Source organism: Centruroides sculpturatus, unplaced genomic scaffold (assembly GCF_000671375.1).
Source record: "Centruroides sculpturatus isolate CEXI.00-Female unplaced genomic scaffold, Cexi_2.0 scaffold298, whole genome shotgun sequence".
In the NCBI taxonomy this organism is placed as follows: domain Eukaryota; kingdom Metazoa; phylum Arthropoda; class Arachnida; order Scorpiones; family Buthidae; genus Centruroides; species Centruroides sculpturatus.
The window spans coordinates 579,673-602,758 of record NW_019384568.1 but is presented as its reverse complement, the minus strand read 5'-3'; the positions used below and the strand labels follow the sequence as shown (position 1 = coordinate 602,758).

The 23,086-nt window shown below is 31.8% G+C and overlaps 2 protein-coding genes across 5 annotated transcripts; one reads left to right on the top strand and one right to left on the bottom strand.

Annotated features, from left to right (window-relative positions):
- Positions 1-1,838: 1,838 nt before the first annotated feature.
- Positions 1,839-4,574, top strand: LOC111624111. Of its 2 annotated transcripts, XM_023366893.1 has the most exons (4): positions 1,839-1,971; positions 3,080-3,228; positions 3,324-3,954; positions 4,036-4,574. In XM_023366893.1, the coding sequence occupies exons 1-4, from the start codon at positions 1,851-1,853 to the stop codon at positions 4,482-4,484; spliced, it is 1,350 nt and encodes a 449-aa protein (XP_023222661.1). In that variant the 5' UTR covers positions 1,839-1,850; the 3' UTR covers positions 4,485-4,574. The 2 variants fall into 2 exon arrangements, with proteins under 2 accessions (XP_023222661.1, XP_023222660.1); XM_023366892.1 differs by having other exon boundaries at positions 3,324-4,574.
- Positions 4,575-9,805: 5,231 nt separating this feature from the next.
- LOC111624110 lies at positions 9,806-19,154 on the bottom strand. Of its 3 annotated transcripts, XM_023366889.1 has the most exons (4): positions 19,072-19,154; positions 17,426-17,568; positions 14,225-14,373; positions 9,806-11,867 (listed from the first exon to the last, which is right to left on the bottom strand). In XM_023366889.1, the coding sequence occupies exon 4, from the start codon at positions 11,861-11,863 to the stop codon at positions 9,830-9,832; it is 2,034 nt and encodes a 677-aa protein (XP_023222657.1). In that variant the 5' UTR covers positions 11,864-11,867; positions 14,225-14,373; positions 17,426-17,568; positions 19,072-19,154; the 3' UTR covers positions 9,806-9,829. The 3 variants fall into 3 exon arrangements, with proteins under 3 accessions (XP_023222657.1, XP_023222656.1, XP_023222658.1); XM_023366888.1 differs by lacking the exon at positions 14,225-14,373; XM_023366890.1 differs by lacking the exon at positions 14,225-14,373 and having other exon boundaries at positions 17,426-17,616; positions 19,072-19,087.
- Between the last annotated feature and the right edge of the window lie 3,932 nt (positions 19,155-23,086).

The window sequence follows — 23,086 nt, the reverse complement described above, 5'->3', positions numbered from 1 at the left end:
GAGATTCGATCAAATGCCGCGAATTACTATTTTTAGAAAATGAAAGTAATTATAGAGATTAGAAAGATATTGAAGGGTGAAATTTACGAGTAAGAAGGAGAAATTCTTCATTCTAATTTACTAGATTTTACTATGCTTTATCACAGCCCGAGTATGCCCTAATACAGCCCGAGTAAGCCTTTATTACAATGCCCTGACAATGCCCTTATCATTACTTTACAATTCGAGTTTTAACTAGCAATAAATGCCCGATGAACACAGCTACAACCGCCACAGATTAGGCCCCAAATACAGAGAAACCTCGATGTAGTGAATTATAGATATAATGAGCAGTTCTGTTTATCCTTACTATTCTTTATACGTATATAGCGAGCCCTTGACACTTGATACAACTCAGTCTTTTAAGAGTTCGTTATATCGGGGGTATACTGTATTTGAGGCACTTCGGTTTAGCGCCACATAGATTTAGTGCCAATTTCAATCCATTTGAATGATCTTTATGGATAAGATCCGTTGACGAGCGCTCTACTAGGGTAGCGTTATATCGGGGCAGCTAATTAGTTTTATAATAATGAATTTAATTGGATATTACAGTAAAACCTGTCCAAAACGGAACCTGAATATAACGGAAACACGGCTTAAACGGAGAACAATATTCGTTATCGTACGATTCCTGACTTACGCAGGTTTTACTTTATGTAATAATGTAAGTAAAACCTGTATAAGACGGAGAATCGAACGGTACCGAATATATTTCAGGTGTAGCCAAGTTTCCGTTTTGAACAGGTTTATTAAAGTAAAAAAAAAATCGCTCCGTTTCGAAGGATTTTTCTTCTTAGGCAGGTTACAGCTCTATTCAGGTTCCGTTTTTGGCAGGTTTTAATGTATATATAATTAAAAAATTTTAATTGATAAGTTTGTAATTTATACGACAGATGGCAGCATCGTCTTTTAAACAATAATTTAGTAATTAATTAATTAATTAATTTTATTTATTTAAATGAAATTATTTTAAATAAAATAATAAAAACATGTAAATTTAAAAAAATATATATTATTTATTTATTTATTTTTATTATTATCGAGTAAATTCTCCAACGCTAAGAATATGGTAACCACTTAACATATTTTATAATTTAAATTATGAATTCTATCGATTTTATGACTCGAAAAAGCCATATTAAAGTGAAATGCCTGTTAAAAACGACAACTCGTCTTCTACTTTGACAATTGAATAGTCAATTTACTAAGAAATCCAGCGATGAAAGTGCCATTGAGCTCTACTTATTTGACAAGATTGTAAATTAGCTTTCGGCAGGGAAGCTTAATTAAACTAGTTTAAGAATTTATTTACGCGAATATAAAGCTTTATGTCTTAATTTAAAGGATATATTTTCTAAATTTCCCATGTTAAAATCGTTTTGTTCTAACGTCTGCAACATTCCAAACACGTTGTGATTAATTACTGTTACTCAGCAACGTGAGAAAGAGTTGCCTTCTCCTTTCACACTTGTGTTATCTTCAACGTTTTTGAAATTACCTATACAACGACTGTGCCAAAAGTGCTCCAAACTAAGGCTGATTGTGGTCTTTAAGAGATCTCCAGCAGATAAGTTAAAAATTTAATGCTTTTTCTATGGAAAAATCTGCATTACGTATGTCGGACTTCGTTTCTCGCCACTGGTCTTCACCATTTTATGGGCCTGGCCGAACCCACAATAGATAATACTAAAAGAACCGTCATAATATAAAAATAGTTTCACTTTAGGATGCTACAAACTAAAAAGTATCATAAAGAATTGTTACATAATAATATTTTATTTGTTAATGGATTGGAAACAACAAAGGAAATGCCAAGAAAATTAAAACTGTATAAAATATGTCTTCGTTATGTTAAAAACAATCCGAGAGAAATATTGATGGTATATCAAGAAAGAAATGTGGATTTCACTATGCTGTTTTGTGGACTTCGTAAGTCTTTACGTTGTGTTTTGCCTCATTTTTTCCATATATAGACCCTACATATATGTTGTAAACTGCTTCCGCCCTTGCACTAAGAAAACCTTTCAATCGTATGCATTAAGGATTTGTCCATGCTTACAATCGGGACGGCCAAAAGACGGGACTCGATATATCCGTGATAGACCTTTTACAAAATATTTCTGAGGTTCTTGACTCTGAATGAATCCAGATTTCCAGACCGAGTGGCAGACACCTTTCCTTCCTCGACCATCCCGTGAGCACCAAGAGAATCTTTTTAATAGACTCGTTATGGGTTTAGACAGTGGTGCAAAGGTGTATCCGGACGATAAAAGATTGATTGGTTGTTTGTTTGATTAATGGGATATGGCAACGTAACATTAGGACGATCTGACAAGGGAAGGACCTCTCAGTAGGGAGGATTTTCTATGGGGAAACTGGCCCCCTCCGCCTTCACTTCTTTCTTCTTTTAATCTTCCTCCTCCTTCACTTCTTTCTTCCTTTAATCTTCCTCCTCCTTCTCTTCTTTCTTTTCCTCCATTTCCTTTATCTTCTTCTGCTTCTTCTTTTAATCTTCCTCCTCCTTCACTTCTTTCTTCCTTTAATCTTCCTCCTCCTTATCTTCTTTCTTTTCCTCCATTTCCTTTATCTTCTTCTGCTTCAATTTTTGAAGGTCACATCAATTTTTTAATTGTCTTCTAAATACTGGTTTGGATAGGACAGCAACTTTAAGATATATGGAAATGAAAGTCTGCTTCATTAAAGTACNGATTGGTTGTTTGTTTGATTAATGGGATATGGCAACGTAACATTAGGACGATCTGACAAGGGAAGGACCTCTCAGTAGGGAGGATTTTCTATGGGGAAACTGGCCCCTATTTAAACATTACAGGTGAAGTAAACCCGGAAACTCCACTGGTGAGGTACTTATCCGACTTGCTAGTTAGTGGTTTTGTACACTCGGCCATTGATGGGCTGGTGAAGGAAAGGGTGAGACAGAGTACTCATAAAAATTTAATATATATGCATTAGTATAAAATATTTTATGAAAATAAAGTACATTTCTCTAGTTTAATTGCTTTTACTTTATCATTTTTAGCTCCAATGGTTTGCGAAGATCTAATGGTGCCTCCACCTTATCATAATCCTCTATTCACATATTGCATACACAGAATTGGGATTAAGAGATTATACTTATCTTTTCTTCTATACGATTTACCATTTTTACGTATGGAAAGTGTTTGTAAGGTAGCTTTAATTAAACGATTTTTTAAAAATATTATTAAACAATATTATTGATAAATTTGAAATTATCTGTACGAAATTGATGTCCATCTTTTCAGAAAATTACATTTGCCCATATAACTTTTGCAAATTTATCTGAAGAGGATCTACGAACATTGATAAATCATATGCCGAATATTATCGAATTAAATCTAAGAAACACAAATACAACTGATAAAATTTTAGAAAATATTGGAGAAAATTGCCATTTCTTGAAATTTTTAAATGTATCTTCATGTTCCATCACGGATTTTGGGTTATTCTCTCTATTCTACGATGCAAACAAAGCTTGTCGATGTAAGCAACTTGAATACTTAAGAATAGATGACACCCAAGTCACGTGGAAGGGCCTTATTACTGTGTTAAATACTCACAATTTAAGACTTTTGGATGCCAGCAAAAATGTTTTATACACTACATTAAATCGTTACAGCTGCTATTATTTCGATCGTATTCTACACCTCGAGAATTTAAACTTATCACGATTCTTTCAAGAGGAGCCATTGAAAATATTCGATATATTGCTCTGTACTCCATATTTAAAAGAATTGCACTTACGCGAAGTAAATATAAATGATGAAGAATTGCTTACGTTGCCAAAATTAAATTATTTAGAAAATCTTTCAATCATTTCACGTAATAACAATCTAACATTCGAAGTAGGAATTGTCCAATTTCTATCACTTTCAGGTAAAAATTTGAAGAGATTAGAATTACACAACATTAAATACGTCAATATGTACTTCATTGGAAAATATTGCATAAATCTAGAGACAATCTATCTTTTCTCTATATTTCATCTGTACTTCAGGAGCGTATCTGCCGATAACAAGCCAATTTTTAGATCCTTGAAATCCTTTACATGCAACATACTGGAATGGGAACCATGGGATGATTTCTTCTATTTAGTTTTCAAGAATGCTCCTTCATTGGAAAATATACGTATAAACGGTATTAATTTTAAGGATTATTCATTGAAGTCGATTATTTTTCTACCCGTTACCCTGAAAAAGATTTATTTCATTAATTGTGAAAGCGTTACAAAGGCATTGATATACCAGATTTTTGATCATCTTCCCAATCTACGAGTCTTCCGTTTACAGGAGAGAAAACATTCTTTATCTGTTGATGATTTAAAGGAAATATTTAACCATTTGCATGATGTCAATTCTTCGATGTGGTTCGAATGTTGTGGTCGCTTTCGAGTTACTTCAAGATAAAAGAAAAAGTACAATTTAAAAGTGATCTATTCAAAATTTAACAATATTTATTGATTTTTTTTTTAAATACTGTTTTAAATAAAATTTACGTAGAACATAATTTAATTTTGTTCGAATCAGATGGTTGATCTTGCAGCAAAGTAATTTTTTAACCATTGAAAAGGATTCGGGTTCGAATTCCATCGGAAGTCTCGTGATAATTCAAGCTGGAATGTCGCGTGAAATTTTCTGGATTTTCTTAACGTGTCAACAATTAAATAGGGCCATTTTCTCTGTGGAAATTGGCCCCTATTTAAATGTCCATCCGGAGTGACTTGTCTCGAGGTATGCGAGTAGCAACACGATTGTGTTGAGTGTCACACGATACCAACTCGTTCAGTGAATAGTCTCATTGAAAGAGTGATACCACGCGACACTCCCAATACATTCGTGTTGTTATCCATATAACTTGAGACTAGGCACCTCTTGACAATTATCCATGTGTTCTATTGCTTTGTTTCATTTCAATCCAGAAAACTTCTGGGGATTTTCGACCTCGGGATTCATATTATTCGCGATAGAACGTTTATACGAGGTATATAGAACATTTATATCATCGTAGTGTCCACGTAATAAGTAAAATACTCTCAAACTTCTATTTAATACCTCCCTTTACTAGCCAACGAAATTGGCACTAAATCGAGTACGGCGCTAAACTAAAATACCTCAAACAATAAGTAATGAAGTTTGAATTTGTCCAAAAGTCACATATGGTAATAACAATGTCGAACAACTATTGACAAATAATAATGATCTTTTCCGATATTCATGAGGTAGACCCATTTACGAAAGTCCATTAGCGCTATTTAGATGGTCGCTATATTGAGGTTCGACTGTATATTTTTATTATGTAAATGATACCCAACTTCTTTAAATAAAATACTAGAAAAGTACGGGAAGTCCTCTAGAAGAAGACGATAAGGCCGATCTTTCCCTTAAATTTTTTTATTACTAATAGTGGCTTTATTTTATCATTATTTTCCAATTCACGTTGTAAGTTCTAGTAGTATAATCGTTTATTTCATTACACGACTTTTTAAAAAAAAAAAACACATCTTCCTCTATACGTCACACCATTATTATACATTAAATATACGAGACTATCATTTAAAACATTAATTATTAAAAGATACGATCATTTTCTTTCATATTCTCTTGCAGACCACTGAAAGTAATCAGCAGTTTTTCTCTATTTGCGTCTGTCAGTTACTCACTTCTTAAGAACTACACACGGTTTTATTCGTCTTACAGATCATTAATCATCTTTATTGTGATTGTAGTTCTTCTCTTGTTTCCATTTACCATCCGTTGTTATACGTTTTAACAAGCAAGCTGTACTTAAAAACGTCTCCATCAATTCAGTTTCTTCTTCCTCTTTTGTATTTCTTTTAATAAATTTCTTTTCTTCCTTCATTTTTCCTGATTCCATTCGTTCAACTTATCTTCTCCAAATGCTCTAGTATCTTCTCGTCTCCTCAGTTCTTGCACAATCCTTCTATTTTTTTTTAAAAAAAGATTATTTATAATTTTACTTTCCAGCCTTTTTTTGGGCCCTTTATGGGTTTGGCCAAGCACATAATGGGGCAAATGCGCCCCACATTTACGATACAGATCGCCCATAAAATTTTCTGGCGCCATTATAGCTTCAGCTTATCGGCTTATTTATATACTTCTACGATTAATTAACTAAAGGTGGCGCTAAAACATTACGGAGGACCTCTAGAACATCCTAGCGCCATCTGGTGATAAAAAAATAAAGATGAAAAGATAAATAGTGTACTTAATATAGTCTGAACCAATTTTTTTCATTTTTTCCACTGAATATTCTAACCAAAAACCACAAATAAACAATTCAAAACTGTAAAACTAACTTCTGTAATCCAAATTCTTCACTAATCCGAATAATTAGTTCAGATTATAGAGATTGCAGTATATATTGGTCGAGTTGTGTAACTAAACCAATGGCGGAGCCCGTTTCATTTAGAACATATCTGTAGAAAGTGCCGCCATCTGTTGACAAGTTTTTAAAGCTGAAATATGAATTTTTGTATTTGAAATTAATTTATTAAAAAATATAATTTTTTAAAACGATTTTGCTCTTTTTATATTAGAACCTAAAAATAATCAGAAAAAATATAAAATGTGCAAATAAAAATAAAGCATTCGTTCGTAATAAGTTATATACTTAACTGACCTTTTTATATATTAAAATGAACGATTTTGCAATGTAAATGGCATTATCATCTCCAAAGATGACTTTGAAACTCTCAAAATCGCGTGCACACTTCATAATTATACTTTATTTTTATTATTTGAATTTAATTTAGCGCTACACTCTATTTAGCATTAATTTCAGACATTACGCTAAATCGAGGTTTCGCTAATTCTGACACTTTAGCTGCTACAACGAAGCAACGAAGAAGCTATTTCTTCTGCATAAGCACATAAGTTGAGTGTATTCTAAATGAAAAGTTGGTGTCTATTATCCATACAGTGGTACCTTATGGTACCTCAGCATCCCTCGATACTAAAGCAATCAGTTTGTTACTTTAAAAATGACAGGGAGTACGTGCATTATCCCCCGAATCTGTCTTAAGCAGTACCCTTATTCTCAAAATCCTGGATACGCTAATGTTATCCGTATAAGATTAGCCATAACCAGCAGTTTATGCTGATAGCGAAACCGAATGACCTTTGCATTGACCTTTCTTGCCAGAATTGATGCAGATATCGTCCATGAAAGATCCTACGGAGCGACTAAGCCACATTTTTACCTCAGTGGAACAGTGAACGCACTGTCACATTTGAACATGTAACTGTCACATTTGAACATGAGAAACCCTCCTGTTTTTACCGAACTTCCTAATACTGTATTACAATGTGTTATAGATTCACTACCACATTTAATGCTTGGATCATCCTTCTTCGAAGTTCATTCGAATGAATTTCTGATGCTCGATGACGGTGCAGCGATACCGAAAGATGCTCGATTCTTTTATTGTATTTTCTACCACGTGGCCATCCCCTTATCTGTACCTTAATCCGTGTGATTTTGATTGAAGAGACACTTAAAAAGCATTGTTTATCGCTAATATGTTGAAAATTTGACAGCTGTCAAAGACACTCCCCACAAGACAGACAATAATGATATATTTCAGCACACATTTTTTCAATAATCGCGTTAAGTACAGCTGTGTTCTAAAGTCTAGCACCAATAATTGGTGCAGAACTATTGGGCTGTCAATTAACCTTGTAAAATGAGATGCTGAATGTGTAGTTATTGACTCACGGAATTAATAATTCATGGTCTTAACTAAGATATAGTGACATTAAGCTTTTTTTTTACAATAGAGTAATTTAATGGGACATAAAATAAAAAAGTGATTCTAATGGAATTTCATCAATGATTTCTCCCATTCCGCTGGTGAAGAAATCGTTAACCTTCACAACTCCAAACGTGACAAGATTACTTTAACTCAGTAAATTATGAGAAAACGAATAGGTTAGAAACAGTGATTAGATAGAGAATAAGTTTTCACAACACTTATTCGTTTAATCTAAGCACCATTAGCATTGATTTCGGTACTCACTCACTAATACAACAAAGGTTAAATGCTCTTGAAGAGGTTTTTATTTATCTAATCGATGGTAAATGTTTTGATGCTTAATGTCTAAATGTACTCTAAGAGCTTTTATCTCTGTAACTTAAATAATATATGGACTTCTCTCCATTTTATTAGTACTATCAAAAAATAAGGAAAAAAAGCTGCCTTTATTTTTAAAATTATAATTTGAATATATTAAGTTAGGAGAAGATAATAATAAGTAAATTCTCTATTGGATAAAACACGTGTAAAAAAGGGCAATAACTACAATATAAAACAGAATGTTTCTGTATGTTTTGGTCTTAAACAAGAACTAGAGGAGTTATCTAATCGCGTGAGGACTGATTCCCCTGTAGCCCACTAAGTGGATAAAACCATTGAACACTAGAAATTGGTGGCAGGTTCGCTCCCATCCAAAGGACTTGGGGCATTTTTTGAATGTTTTTCGCTTCGTAGATAGAAGCCAGTTTTCTGCAGAAAGTCCTCCCTTTGTCAGATTGCCCGTACGTTGCAGTGTCTTATTCCATCAATCCAATCTTCTTCCTATGTAACAATTGTTAAATTTTTGTGTGACCCAGTTCTAAGTGATAACGAAACAATAAATTGGTAATATTGCTAGTAAAAAAAAAAAAACTTTAATAAAAAATTTTATCATTTGACAGTTTTTGTGCGCCGTTAAGTGATGGTGATTGTTATCTTTTGATTTATAATTTTGTCAAAAAATTATAGTTCTTTAGTTTTATCTTTTCAGCCGTAGAGAAGCACTTCGCTTCTAATAAAAACTGTTGCTGGATTGTTTACCATTGGCAACGAATCTTAGTGACGTTGTGATTAAAATTGTATTTTTAAAAATTATTTCTTTGCTTGCATTCTTTCAGGCAAGATTTTTTGAATTCATTACTTTCCCGTCTGTTATATATAACAGAAAGTATCTTTAAAATACAATAAAAATGATTACAAGTATGTTTTTGGATGTGACAGGAAGCTCGTTTGTTTCGAATATGTAAGACCATCACCACCCGGTCTCCCCCATTGTGGGGCCTAGTTCACAATATACATAATTAATCATGGGTTAAACCCCATAATGGACTCAAATGGTAGAAAGAGTATAAAACAAATGCGATAAAAGCACTTTTTATTGATTTTATTCATATATTTTTATGGTTTCCGAAAAGGGATTGAGTACCATCTTAATGGATTGTATTGATAAGGTAACCCGACAAAAATGAGCGATCTGCGATTGGGACTAGTGTACCATAAACGTTCTATGGTACACTAGTCCCAATTTAAAAAACCCAAGTGAAGAAAACCCAAAAAATCTCATTGGTCAGAACGTTGGTGAGCGACTTACCAGTGTTATGTGGTTTTATCACTAATGAATATTCTAACGTTAAAATTTATGAAAATAAAATTTCTCTGTCCTCTCATAAATCAAATATAATGTTCAGAAGATATTGAATTATTCAGTGCACAAATCAGAGATAAAAATTGTAATATAATGTAAATTAGGATTTGACACTTGCAATTCAATACGGTCTAAAATAACTATAAAATTATATAAAATTTCGTTCGATTTTTTTTTAAATTTCCGAATTCCCCCTCCCTAAAAATAAGCGAATATTCAATATATAATAAGCACAATTTACAAAAATAAAGATTAGAAGTTTCATACAATAATATACAATGTATTATTTAAGAATCTTACACGCGACTGGAGACGGAAGTTTGTGTTGTAAGCGATCTTGTAGAGCTGCAAGAGGATCTCTTATAATACAAATTTGTAGGAAACTTGAAATTTGTAAAGGCCAGCAGAATGTAAACACCTTGAAGACCATTCAATGTAATGAATAAGTACCATAAGATATCATTATCGCAGTAAGCAGCTATAAATCCAAAGATCCATGTTATGCCCATTATCAGAGCCAATTTAATATACAATTGAAACCGCACTCTCTCTTTACACGTGCTGTTTTCAAGAGAAATCTTTGCACCCTTCGATAAAATCGCTATATGAACAGCTGTAGATATAAAAAAAGCTGTGTTAATCATTAATAATATAGCGATAGGTAAAGCGAAAAAGACAAGAAGAGATATTTTGCTAGAGAACCAACATACTGTGTAAGCGTAATTTGGCTTTAGAATCGATTCAGGTAAAGCATATTCGAACAAAACAGCTAATAATACAATTAAAACCGGTAAAAACCATCCATAAATCGAATATTTAATCATTTTAGTTTTGCTGTAAGTTGGTTTCTTGGCGCGCATCATAGAAAATGTGCACCATAAATCGTAAGAGAGTACGTTATTCCAGAAAAAGGAACATAGGAATGTATAGTGTATCAATATGGCGGAAGCAACACATAGCGTGTGATAATGTATTTTATTAATGGTTACAAGGAACAGTAATTGAGCTGAGAAAAGCGATATTGATAAGTAGCATATAATTGTATTCGGTAATTTCTTAGGGTGCTCGGAGCATACGTAATTAATAATTTTTAAAAATAAACAGAAGAGGGATACACTAGTACAGATGACAGTTAAATAACCGTAAACTTCCCCAAATTTTACAAAACGTTCAACGTTTGAAACGTTTTTGCAAACAAAAATGGCGCTGTTATTTAATTTTTGATACTCTTCCTTCTTTAAAATAATATCGTAATTATTTAAAATTACGGAACCATTTTCTAGTTTTCTGTATTCGCCTTTTACATATTTTCGACATAATTGTTCAGTATCATTACATTTCGTAGAATTATAAGAGCAAAATACATTAACACACTTCTCTTTCCACGGATCGTATATATGTAAAATAGGGCATTTATCAATTTCCCCAACGATATTACCCCCATTTGTAAAATCTATATCTAGAAGTAAACTATAACCTATACCCATTCCATACTTAGTTACGTAAAAGGTATTATAGTCCACGTTTTTAAGACACTGGACGTCAGTATAATCGCCATTACATTGGGCACAGTACTTATTTTTATAAGCGATATCAGCGTAAGAATTATACACGGGTGCATAATAAGTATAACACCTGGCATCTATAGAATCATTGGGGCACTCGGATATTATACTATCGTCCCATTTACAGGGTTTAATAGATATAGTGTTAAGTTTGTAAATCGAAGGTGTTATCACTTTCTGAATGTCTTCAGATGATATTTTCTTATGGTCAACCTTAGATTTCATTATTATAGTCCATGGTATTATATTGAAGTCATCGTTGCATAACGCGCAGTATATGTTCTTGTATGTCATACCAGTGAATTTATTGGAAACGGGAAGATTTGTAAGCGAATTTTCTTCGCTTTCACTTGTACACATGATCTCGATTTCGTTATTCTTCCATGTTTCTAGGCATTGGGTTACCATAAAATAGTAACTGTCGCTGTATAACGCTCTCAAACAGCTAAACTTTTGTTCTTTGGTAGCATTTACTGGTGCATCTATGCAACAGTCCCCAAAATCGGTGCAGTTTATGGAACAGGAACATTGCAAATTCGCACTTTCTTCGGAATTTTTGCAACTGTCTTCGCACGGCGTTTTCTCAATTGTCGTTGAAGTCTTATCGAACTCTTCTAAATACGAATTAGACACATCACTTTTAGCATCCTCTACGTCGTCTTGAGATAAGACGAACGTTTCTAATCTCGGATTTTCGAGAGAGTTATCGGCATTTATCATCATTGTTATTAAGAAAATAATCATAGCTTCGTCTAATGTTTTCATTTTTCTGAAATTAATTTAAAAAATAAATTTCCTAAATAATTATTTTAATCATCACTTTAATCTATTTATCTTAATCTATTTATCCTGCGAAAAATTATGAGACAGAAAAGAAATGTTTTAAATAAAGGGTGGCCCAAAAGTCAGTTAACGGACTTTTGCTTCGGTTATTCGACTTTTGCTCCACGTCGAATAACCGAATTTGATTATTTAAAGTACAGTCAAACCTGTAAACAACGGACACACGAAAAGGAGACACATAAAATTACCATTGTTCGGAGTGGCCGTTGTTTGCAAGTTTGATTGTATATATATATATTTTCTGGTGGTTTATTATTATATACTACTTAATAATATAATTTATAAATTAAACTATATTATTTTCCTGGATAAATTAATTATAAATTATAATTCACTTATCCGGGAAAATATCAGACATAGATTATAAAACTGTGCCACACACAAACTTCCTAGTCATATTTAAAACAATAGAAGCTTAAATATTTATCTGTCGAAAATTTATTTCTATTTTATTATACTCTTATATTAATTATAATTTATCTTCAGTAATTAAGACACAGTTTCCTCAAAAATCCCTAAAATTAGTTTGTTTTTTGGGGATCAAAGGCCACGTGTGTGGAGAAGGCTGCAGAGGCGTACCACCTCGATACAATGAAGATGTCTGTAAAATTTCCAATGTTTAATATAATGGTGTGGAGTTGTATGACCTCTAAAGGTGGCGGAGAAATGGAAATTGTCAAAAAAATCTTTAGATGGTTTGGTCTCAAATAAGTTTAGATGAGCGTGCAAAACTCGTGGGATTACTTCCACTTGAAGTAGTGATAAAAGCCAGCCAACTAAATACTATAACATGAAAATTGGCATATTATAATAAATAATCGCAGAATATATTTGTTAATAATTCAAAAATGTACACTTAAAATAAAACTTTTAAAAGTACAAAGTGTTAAATAAATATATCATTTAGAATATCCTGAGCATTTATGAAATTGCTAAGAGATCTTTCTGAAAAATATTTCTTTTATCATCAACAATCGTAGTTAACATATGAAACTAATCATTTGATTGATCAAGTTTCGTTTCAGATAATAAAGATACAACCTCAACGTTATCTTAAAATTGTATCTATGATGGGAGGGAGCTTCTTACAGAGCCTGCCTGCCAGAAAGATCAGCTTCTTACAGAGTCTGCCTGCCAGGAAGATCAGCTTCTTACAGAGTCTGCCTGCCAGGAAGATCAGCTTCTTACAGAGCTTGCCTGCCAGAAAGATCAGCTCTCAGACAAAAGATAGCTCTTGACAGTCTATGCACTAACGAAATCTAAACCATCTCTCATGATTACTCATATTGCATAATGAATTTATGAGTCATTTTAATGATAAAAATTTATCTTTATTTAAGAAAAAAAAATAGTTGGAGGAGGAAGTAGAAAAGGAGAAAAATAAAGGATTGGATGCTGCGCATCTCATGAAAATGCTCATAATGTAACTTTGGTTCACCAATTTGACTAATTCTGCTGTGTATAAAGCGGTTTGTTAGTTAACAAATCATTTTAATAAATATATAAGGTCTTAAATAAGTTTTGTATTTACACGAATAGACGAAAAAGTCCTGAAGCATTAAATTCTCTCCATCCATCATTACACGAACAATAGAACATATCGATTTACAAATCTTCGTTTTCAATCCCGATTTGCTTTTCATACTGTTAAATTAATCATTTAGACAATTATTTTAATGATTTAATTAACGATAACTTTTTCTTTCTGATTAAAAATTAATGGCCATTTGTCTGCGATCCACGCTCACACTGTTACACGGGAGCTGCCCAACGGTGCAGACAAGTTTTACGTTTTATATATTTTTTTCTCGTCTTTGCTTACAATTATTCGTTTTTCTTCGAATAAAACTGAATCCTGCGTAGAAATCAAACAGAAAACAGCTTACATACTGCAAAATTAACATTTGTTTCCCTTGTTTTTGCATCGTGATGTTCAACATAATTACAGTATTATTAATGCTCCAGTTGATATTGTAAAATATTTTGAAATATCAACTGCAAGTCAGCTGCAATGACAATTATCTTGTAATGAAACATTACAATCTTATGATTTAATTTCGCAATATTTTTCTACGCTTATGAGTTTTATATTCATAACAAAACATGATTTGTAACTGTTTCTAATAGCAGATTGTATATAATGTTCCACACGCGTTAAACTTGTTTTTCTTTTGTAATCTAAAGGAAATTCTCTCAAAGTTTCTAATTTTAACCAAATTTTATTGGCCATGAAGACACTGAAATTACTTTTCGAACAAACTCTTTAATAATTAAATGGCTTACCGATTTCTTTGTTGACCATGAATGCCAGTTCTTCTTGCAATACATTCACGACACCGATTTGCCCATTTTGTAAGTTCATAAAATCATTTACACACATTACAAAATTTGTTAATGAATTTCGGCTGAAGAACTTTTTTATTCTCTTTGCCCTATGAACAATAAGAAACAGAAGTTACTAAAGTTACTCTCAGATATATAAAGACCCCTATTCCAAAGTCATGCTAAGAGGGCCATTTATACATTGAATGATTGCCACTGAAAGCTGCAACGAGCTTCAAACATAACTTTTGAATTGCAACCTTCAGATTAGGAAACCATTCGAAACGTTACGATACAGAAAGATGAACAACGCGAATTTCGTCACTACTGTTTATTTTTATATTCAAGTATTACGTTAGCAGTTTAAAGGGATAGGGGAATTCATCCGTATCTGATGATTGCTGACAATGAGGGGGAGGATACGTTTTTGATGACGTAAGATTGAACCAATTATTTATCTTCTCCCAGTCAACACAGAACTGTGTCTGCAAATAATTTCTGTGTATTTACGAATGGCTTAAACTTTTGGTATGATGAATTATAACGTAATTCAAGAGAGAATTCTAAGAATCTGTTGACTTTGAAGTTTTAATTTTGAATCCAAAACTAATTGTCTTTTAATATATTTTTTCTTTATATTTAGACTCATCGTACTCCACATTTTATATTTATTATATGGCTCGTAATATGTCGAAATTATACATGGCATTGAATTAAGAACCATTATGTATGGAGTTAAGAAGACCATTATACAGTATATGGCATGTAATGGTATTTACGATAGGTATATTACAGTCGAATCCACTTAATAGAGCATCAAATAAGGGAGTAGTCTACTTAGCAAAGCACTCAACAGAGGGTCCTGTAGTAGTCCTGTCAACAGAGCACCCGATATAAGAGTATATTTAAAAACAATAAGTCTGCGTAATGGTCTACTCTAAAGAAATATGTATAAGGGGGTTTATCTTTAACCTTACCGTACAGTACATTATCGCTAGGACTGACTGTGCAAGGCCCTGTACAGTACAGAAAGATTGGAGGCATTCGAATACCATAAACCGCCCACTGGGTGATCTTGTTACTTCTAAGAAGGGAGCGTGATGCAGCGATCCAGAAAATAGCTTCTCAGAATCGACTGTGTACCGTATATACCACAATTAAAATGCACTACGTGATGCACTTGTTTTCATGTAAATTCGATAATTAATAAATTAATTGCTTATGAAAACTAAAGAAACGTTAATTTATTCTAAATATGTAATAATTATTCTTGACTACTTTGTTTGCTTAAAATATTAGCGTTCATATGCCATAAAACGATTCATAAATAAACTCTGTCGCCAGACAGACTGTAGAGCTTGTATTGAATACAGTAATTTCCTACGCACTCGTATCAGGATCACTTAGGGATATTTATTTAAAATTAAAACAGTTGTCAAGGTTTTTAGCGTGTTCCTAACATTCAGTATGACTTTTTGCTCTGTTCGACCCGTGGGCACTAAGAAGGCCATTTTAGTCTTCTCTCTTGTGGGTACGAATAGGCCCACAATGGGAGCGACCGAGTAATGAGATGAGATCCGACTTATTTGAGACAGACCTACCCAAGAAAAATAATCGGAAGTTGGTCGCCAGGATTCGATCCTGGGACTCCTTGGAGCAGCTGTCTGACGTCTTAATCGCCTCTGTTATCTATCTGTCATTCAACAACAGAACAATTCTTCGCTCTTTCCTTACTAATTAAATTTCTTACTTAGCATTTGATTTGTTGATTGATGTTATATAAACGTAATATTTGGACAATTTGTTAAGGAGAGGGAGCCTTCCAAAAAGACTTCTATGGGAAACTGGCCCTTATTTAGGTGTTACACACGTGAATAAAACCCGCATGACCAGTCGATTGTCAGGCGCGAACCAATGGTTTTATCCACTAGCTCACTAGTGGACCATCTTACTTAACATTCTACACGATAGAACACGCCTTGAATAATAGCTTACAACTACTTGTTTCTGAAATTTTCCTTATATTTCAGAAACTACCTTAAATCATTATACTAAAACGGATATACAGGGATTTCCAGAAAGAATTCTACCATTTTAACTTACTGTAATTATATTAAGTACTACTATATGAGAACGTTGTAATGTACATTAAAATATTGGAAATCTGTGCAAGTCTCACATTTGCCCATTATAATTTTTCAACGCGTGCATCTCGTGTCACATGGCACACACTCAACTAATACTCTAATTCTTCCTTCGGCATATACGTTATCACTCCTCTCGAAGTAGCCACAATTCTACAGTTCCTGAAGATTACTCATATTGCATAATGACAAGTGATTCTGACTTTTTGAACTAAACAGAATCTTAAAACACCTTCTTGCAGAGTCGTCATTTTCATTTAAGGAGCTTCATAGCGGTAGTGTAGACGACAAGACGTTTGAATGCAGATGGGAGATAAAACGGACATTATTACTCTATCTATTGGTATACAATTGGTAGACCCCCTACTTCGGCTCCAGCTTTGGGCACTCCTAATTTAACACGATGTTTTAGCCTGTGAGAAAGCCTATTAAGATCTATATGATCTATAAATCTTTGTACGAAAGTATCTAAGCTACTAAATGAAAGTGTAGAGAGAGAGATACGTCATACATGAACATTTAAACACGTCATTTAAACGTTCTGTAAGCAAAACACTTCTTGAAGTTTACGTAATAGATTCTTACGCTTAAAATTGACTCCGATAAGATTAGATTAAACGATAAGAAGAAAGAGGATTCGGATTCAAATTCGGTATTAATTAAAGTAAAATAATAAAATTATTATCATTTTTTTTCTAGTTAATTATCATTTTCGTTCATAGAAACAATTCTTCTATTTGCATATAAATGCAAAATTAACACGAAAACACGATGAATAGACTAAATAAGATCGTTATTATTATTCACATTATAACCTTAATAGTATTTGCAGAGAATATAAGTTATGTAACGCATTACATTAAGTTACTTGCAATATACAGTGTAGCTCAAAAGTCAGGGAACAGACCAACGTACTGTACAGGGTGGAGTAAAAGCCAGGTATTCTATAGGAAATTAGATTTTACAACGGCCAACTGACTTTTGGGCCACATTTAGACAAAGAGAAGGGGTATCTTACCTCTTGTTTTTTTTTTTTAATCGCTTAGACTAGATGTAACAGGTTATATCGAAGAATGATGCAACGAGAAAGACTGAACATTCAGTTTGAACAGGTGAATGGTTGTCATTATCCGTTCAAACTTCCTGTAAAAATGCGTGATGCTAGACAATGAATAGAATAGAATAAATAGTTATTTATACTTCCCAATTCTGAAAATTCATAAAAATTTTATGGATAAAATATTCTTTAATAACTTACAAAAAATATCATCTTATTGTTTAATTTACATATTTTAAAATGCAACATAAAAATTATTGTTAGTGTTATAAAAAAACAACCAAAATAAATCTTGTTTTATTATACAATAAAATAAACATTCGTTCGAAATTAGAACATAAAATTTTACTTAAAATATTAACATAATACACTACAGAAAGGTTTTTAAGAACGATATATATATCTATATATATTACACTATCATCGAAAATAATTATATAGAAGCATTTGAACGTGTAATAAATGTAAATATATTTGTTGAAAGAAGAAACTACTGTACTGTATAAAGGAGATACGTCACACTAGCTAGGGCTTAGGGCCTTGTTTATCTAAAAGGCCTCACACGTTTAAATTTATTACTATTTGATGAAAGATAAGGAGGAGCAATACGTACGAATCTTCTCCTAAATGAGACTCACGTTACGTCCAATTTCGAGTAACTGATATTTAATTTTGTTACTTAACAAAATTACATAACACGTCTCGGCTATTACCTAGAATAACACTCAGAAGAAATAAGGGAGATAATAAATCAATATGATAAATCGAATTATCTATTAATGGTTGACAGAAGCAATATTGTCGAGACGAATAACTTCATCAATAAACTTCTTCTAATAATAACACAATTAAACCTTTCTAATTTATCCAATATTAGATATGAAGGTCACACGTAAATAATTCCGCGAATTACTGATTAATTTTATTATCAATGACATGATTGTGATATAGTAGCCATTAATAGTTTTTCTACCATATTTAACTGATGTTTATGTTTACAATTAACGTAAAATTTAAAGGGGATAGAGAGAGGAAAAAAAAAACAAAGTTAATTAATCTGTAGCGGCATTAATTTACTATTAGATTAATCAAATACAGGGATTTAATTTAAATTAAATCGTACACCGAATAAACAAGTATCGAGAAGGAAATTGGTTGGATTTTTATGTAATTTAAATTAATGGTAAAATTTTAGAGATAAAACCGCATTTATCTATCCAAGTATACGTAATATATAATAAACCAAGAAAATTAAACGTTTTTAAATAAATATGAGGCCTTTAAAACTCATACTTAACGTGCCGCTCATCGTGAGCGGCACATAAATAATTATTTTATAATAAAAATACTGTTTTATTTCGAAAAAGACATCAGTAGCTTTTATAGAAAATTATCATTTTTTTTAATTAAAATGATTTATTAAACTAAATAACGGATAATTATTATAAAATAGGATTTTATGACAAAGGAAGCGATACACGCGGGAGGGCATTCAAATTTTAATTTCTGTTTCTAATTTTTATTGTAAAAATATTCTATAAATAATAATAACAATAATAATATATGTTATGAAGTTATATTATTAAGTACAACTGCACGGTACTTACCTTAATATCATCTGCGATTCACTAAATTTTCCATCATCTATTTGTTCAAGTAGTCCCGATGCTAGCGCCTTGCAGCAGGAAAAAAATACATAATGACGTATAAAGAAAAGTTATTGACTCATTCTATTGGTTATAAACTTGAAAATTTTTTTATATCGACCAATCACGTTCAAGTTGAGTTTTAACGAATCAATTTTTTAATTTAATTTAATACTCATAGTTTTAATAGAATTAATTTTCGTTTAAATGTCTTAATAATGAGAAATAATTTTACATTAATGATGTAAATAATTAATATTATGATAAAACTTTAATTACATTTAAATATCAATAATTTTAAATAAAAATACATTTTAATTAAAATAAGTATCAGTAATTATTTTATAAATAATCTATAAAATATTTAATTTTAACAAAACTTACGAAATAATATCTTTATAATTTTTATTATAAATTTAAAATTTTATTAATTATAATCTTTACTCTAAAAGAGAATAATTACATTTTGTTACATTATTTGGCCGTTAGATGGCGATAAAAAATCATTAAAGGGTTAGAAACACTTCTCACGATATTTTATTTCCTCCTCTAAAAGTAATAATGTGCTGTGTTTACTTTCACAATTCAGGAAGTCGACAAAGTTACTTTTTATAAAATGTTATTGAACTTTGTCACGAAGATAAATTTATTCTATTTCTTAATTGCAACCGTATCTTTATATATACGTTAATTTATCCTTTAATTATTAATAAAATCGAAGCCTTTATCTTTTTATTTATTTTTCGCTAATCAGAAGCGTTACCACCTGTTTTTAAGCAACACCGTTATTCAAATTTAAATTTTGGACGACAGATGGCAGCACAAGTAAAACAATAGAATTAGTTTGGTTTATTTGATTACAACAATGCGACACGTGAGCGATCTGCCGGGGGGATGCTTCTCGGAAGAATTATGGGAAAGCTGGTCCCTATTTAGATATTAACGTAAAGAAAACCCGGAAAACTCCACGTGGCCAATGCACGAACCTACAAAAAACTAACAACAGAGTTCACAGAGTAGTTTTATGCATTCGGCTACTTATTAGAATTAATAAAGTATTGTTCGGAAATGAAAAAATCCGTGTGTTTAGGTAAAATTAAATACTTATATATTTACTATAGACTTTTCACAAAGTAACACTTTCGACTCTATGCAGGCAAATGCTACGTGTATGTTATACCTGTATCAGTAATGATATATTATACTGTATTCACTTGATTACTGTGACAATGATGTGCCTATTTCGCGCTATATCTTTGTCGCAGTAATTAAGTGAATGCAATATATATGCAATATTTTTAAATGCTATTTTTTCTTATAAGCAAATCAAATGGAGATAGAAATTAATTGATTTATAGAAATCTAGTAGAAATTTTGGGGTGAAATTTACGTCATTATTTAAGTTAGAAGTATATGAACACAACAGCTGAATTTCGTAACAATTGACCGAACGGCCTAGGAGTATATAGCGAACAAACAAACTAACAAAGAAACAAAATATATATAAATTACAATAGTTTTTCAGATGGGGCCAATTTTATAATTTTTTTCTTATTGTTAACATCATCTAATTCGTTAATTCTCAATGTTTTTTGACACGAAAAAAACTCAGAAAGTTTATTAAATAAACTATTGGGAACTAAAAAAAATACATTAAATAAATTGAATTTAATTGTATAAAATTAATACAGGATGGCCCAAAGGTCAGTTTACAGGGAGGAAAATAGAATTTGATGCCTTTCTCCTTCAATAATTTTTGTTTTAATTGTGATATTAAAAATGTAAACTTTATAAATGTAGGGCATCGAGCTGCTTATAATTTATTAAAAAGGGATTAGAAGGAGAAGAAAGCCGTGAAAAATGATAAAAAAAACCAAGCAAAGTATCTAAGAAAATATCGATTAAAACATCTAAAAATAAGAAAAAAGAAAATAAAATCACTTGTGATTAAAGAATTTATGAAAATTCCTCACAAAGTTCAATGTCTTTTTATTAATTAATTAATAATTAAACGATTAGGATTAATCAATTGTAAACGATAATTAATTAAATTAATACATGTAAAAATTATTATTATTTTATATTATTGATAATGAAGTGAGTAGAAAATGCAATTTTCTCTTAATATTTCTGGAAAAAGTAACTTATATATATATATATTTTAATTAAATACTTTAAAATACAATAAAAATGATTACAAGTATGTTTTTGGATGTGACAGGAAGCTCGTTTGTTTCGAATATGTAAGACCATCACCACCCGGTCTCCCCCATTGTGGGGCCTAGTTCACAATATACATAATTAATCATGGGTTAAACCCCATAATGGACTCAAATGGTAGAAAGAGTATAAAACAAATGCGATAAAAGCACTTTTTATTGATTTTATTCATATATTTTTATGGTTTCCGAAAAGGGATTGAGTACCATCTTAATGGATTGTATTGATAAGGTAACCCGACAAAAATGAGCGATCTGCGATTGGGACTAGTGTACCATAAACGTNTATCTAATACGACTTAAGTTTCTAATCTATTTAACAGCAACACGGTTAACTGTCTTTTGGGCCACCCTTTATATATATATATAGCCTAAATATATGAATAAAAATGCCCTTACTAGCATTTGGTAAATGGCATCGACTATGTTATACATCTCTTCTCTGGTAATATATCCATCATTATCTAAATCATAAAGTTTAAATGCCCCTAATAAAACAAAATATTATAATTAAATCATGTTTTTATGCATACATTAGCATAAAACATTACTTAAAATACATCATTACAGTGAAGTTTCTCGTCAACATTCCCACGTGACGTGACAGACAGAGCTCTGATGAATTCTTCAAATTCGATGGCCTTAGTGGCAGTTCTTTTCTCATAAATAATAAAACGAATATTTTATCTTAAATTATTTTAAAATAAATTCGTACAGTAAAACCTCCGAACAACGGACACAGAGGAAAACATAAAAAATGGCCCTGTTAAAGCGTTTTAAGTTAAATATTGGAACAAAAGAAATCTCATTTTGGGCTGGTGATTTGTTTCCGGCTTTTCTTTACGTATAATATGGGCACCTAAATATGGGCCAGTTTCTCATAAAAATCTTCCCCTTGACAAATCGCCCACGTGTTGCATGGGCTTACATCATTAATTAATCCAATCCTTCTCACAGGGTGCCCAGAAAGACCATTTGATTTGGGCCTCAAAACATCCATCCTATATTAAGAAAGACACCACGATTTTTATTAAATTTTATTGTTTAATTAATAAACATAATACCAGGATATTTTATATACTGAGGCCTCAAGTAAGTGGTCTTGACATCTGAAGGGCCTTGTTACTTTATAATCGGTTATGAAGTTTTATATGTCAAATTTTTGTGTTAAAATTATTTTAGAATAGAACCACTCAAAAGCCAAAAGAGGCCCGGAGTATTTTATCTTTCTGATGCCTACAGTATACTAAATATATTAATAAACCTCAAAACAACAGCCATTTTTATTACGTTCCCATCAGTGGTACGTTGTTTAGTAGTTTGAGTGTATTTTGAAATAATTCCAATCGATTTGAATATGAGCAAGGCCTCAGATAGGACGTCTCATTTTCCTGTCAACTCCAGTATAATGGCCTTGCAGATCTCTTCCTCCGTTTACAATTTCATTAAAGTCTTGCATTGATAAAAGGATGAGAAGCCAAAAAAATGCTGAAACAGAAGACGATGATTCTGAAGATAAGCTGAATAAATAATAGATTTTATATTAAATTTATATATTTGTATCGTCTGGTATCACTTATTTTGGCTTGAACCTTACGTTTCCACCAGTGACCGAATGGATAAAAACACTAAAAACTGGTGTGTTCCCATCTCATCAAAGGGCTGGACACGCGAAGTTTTCCGGGTTTTCATCACGTGTCTAGTACCTAAATAGGAGCAAGTTTCTCATGAAAGGTGTTCCAGAAATGTGCCTTCTC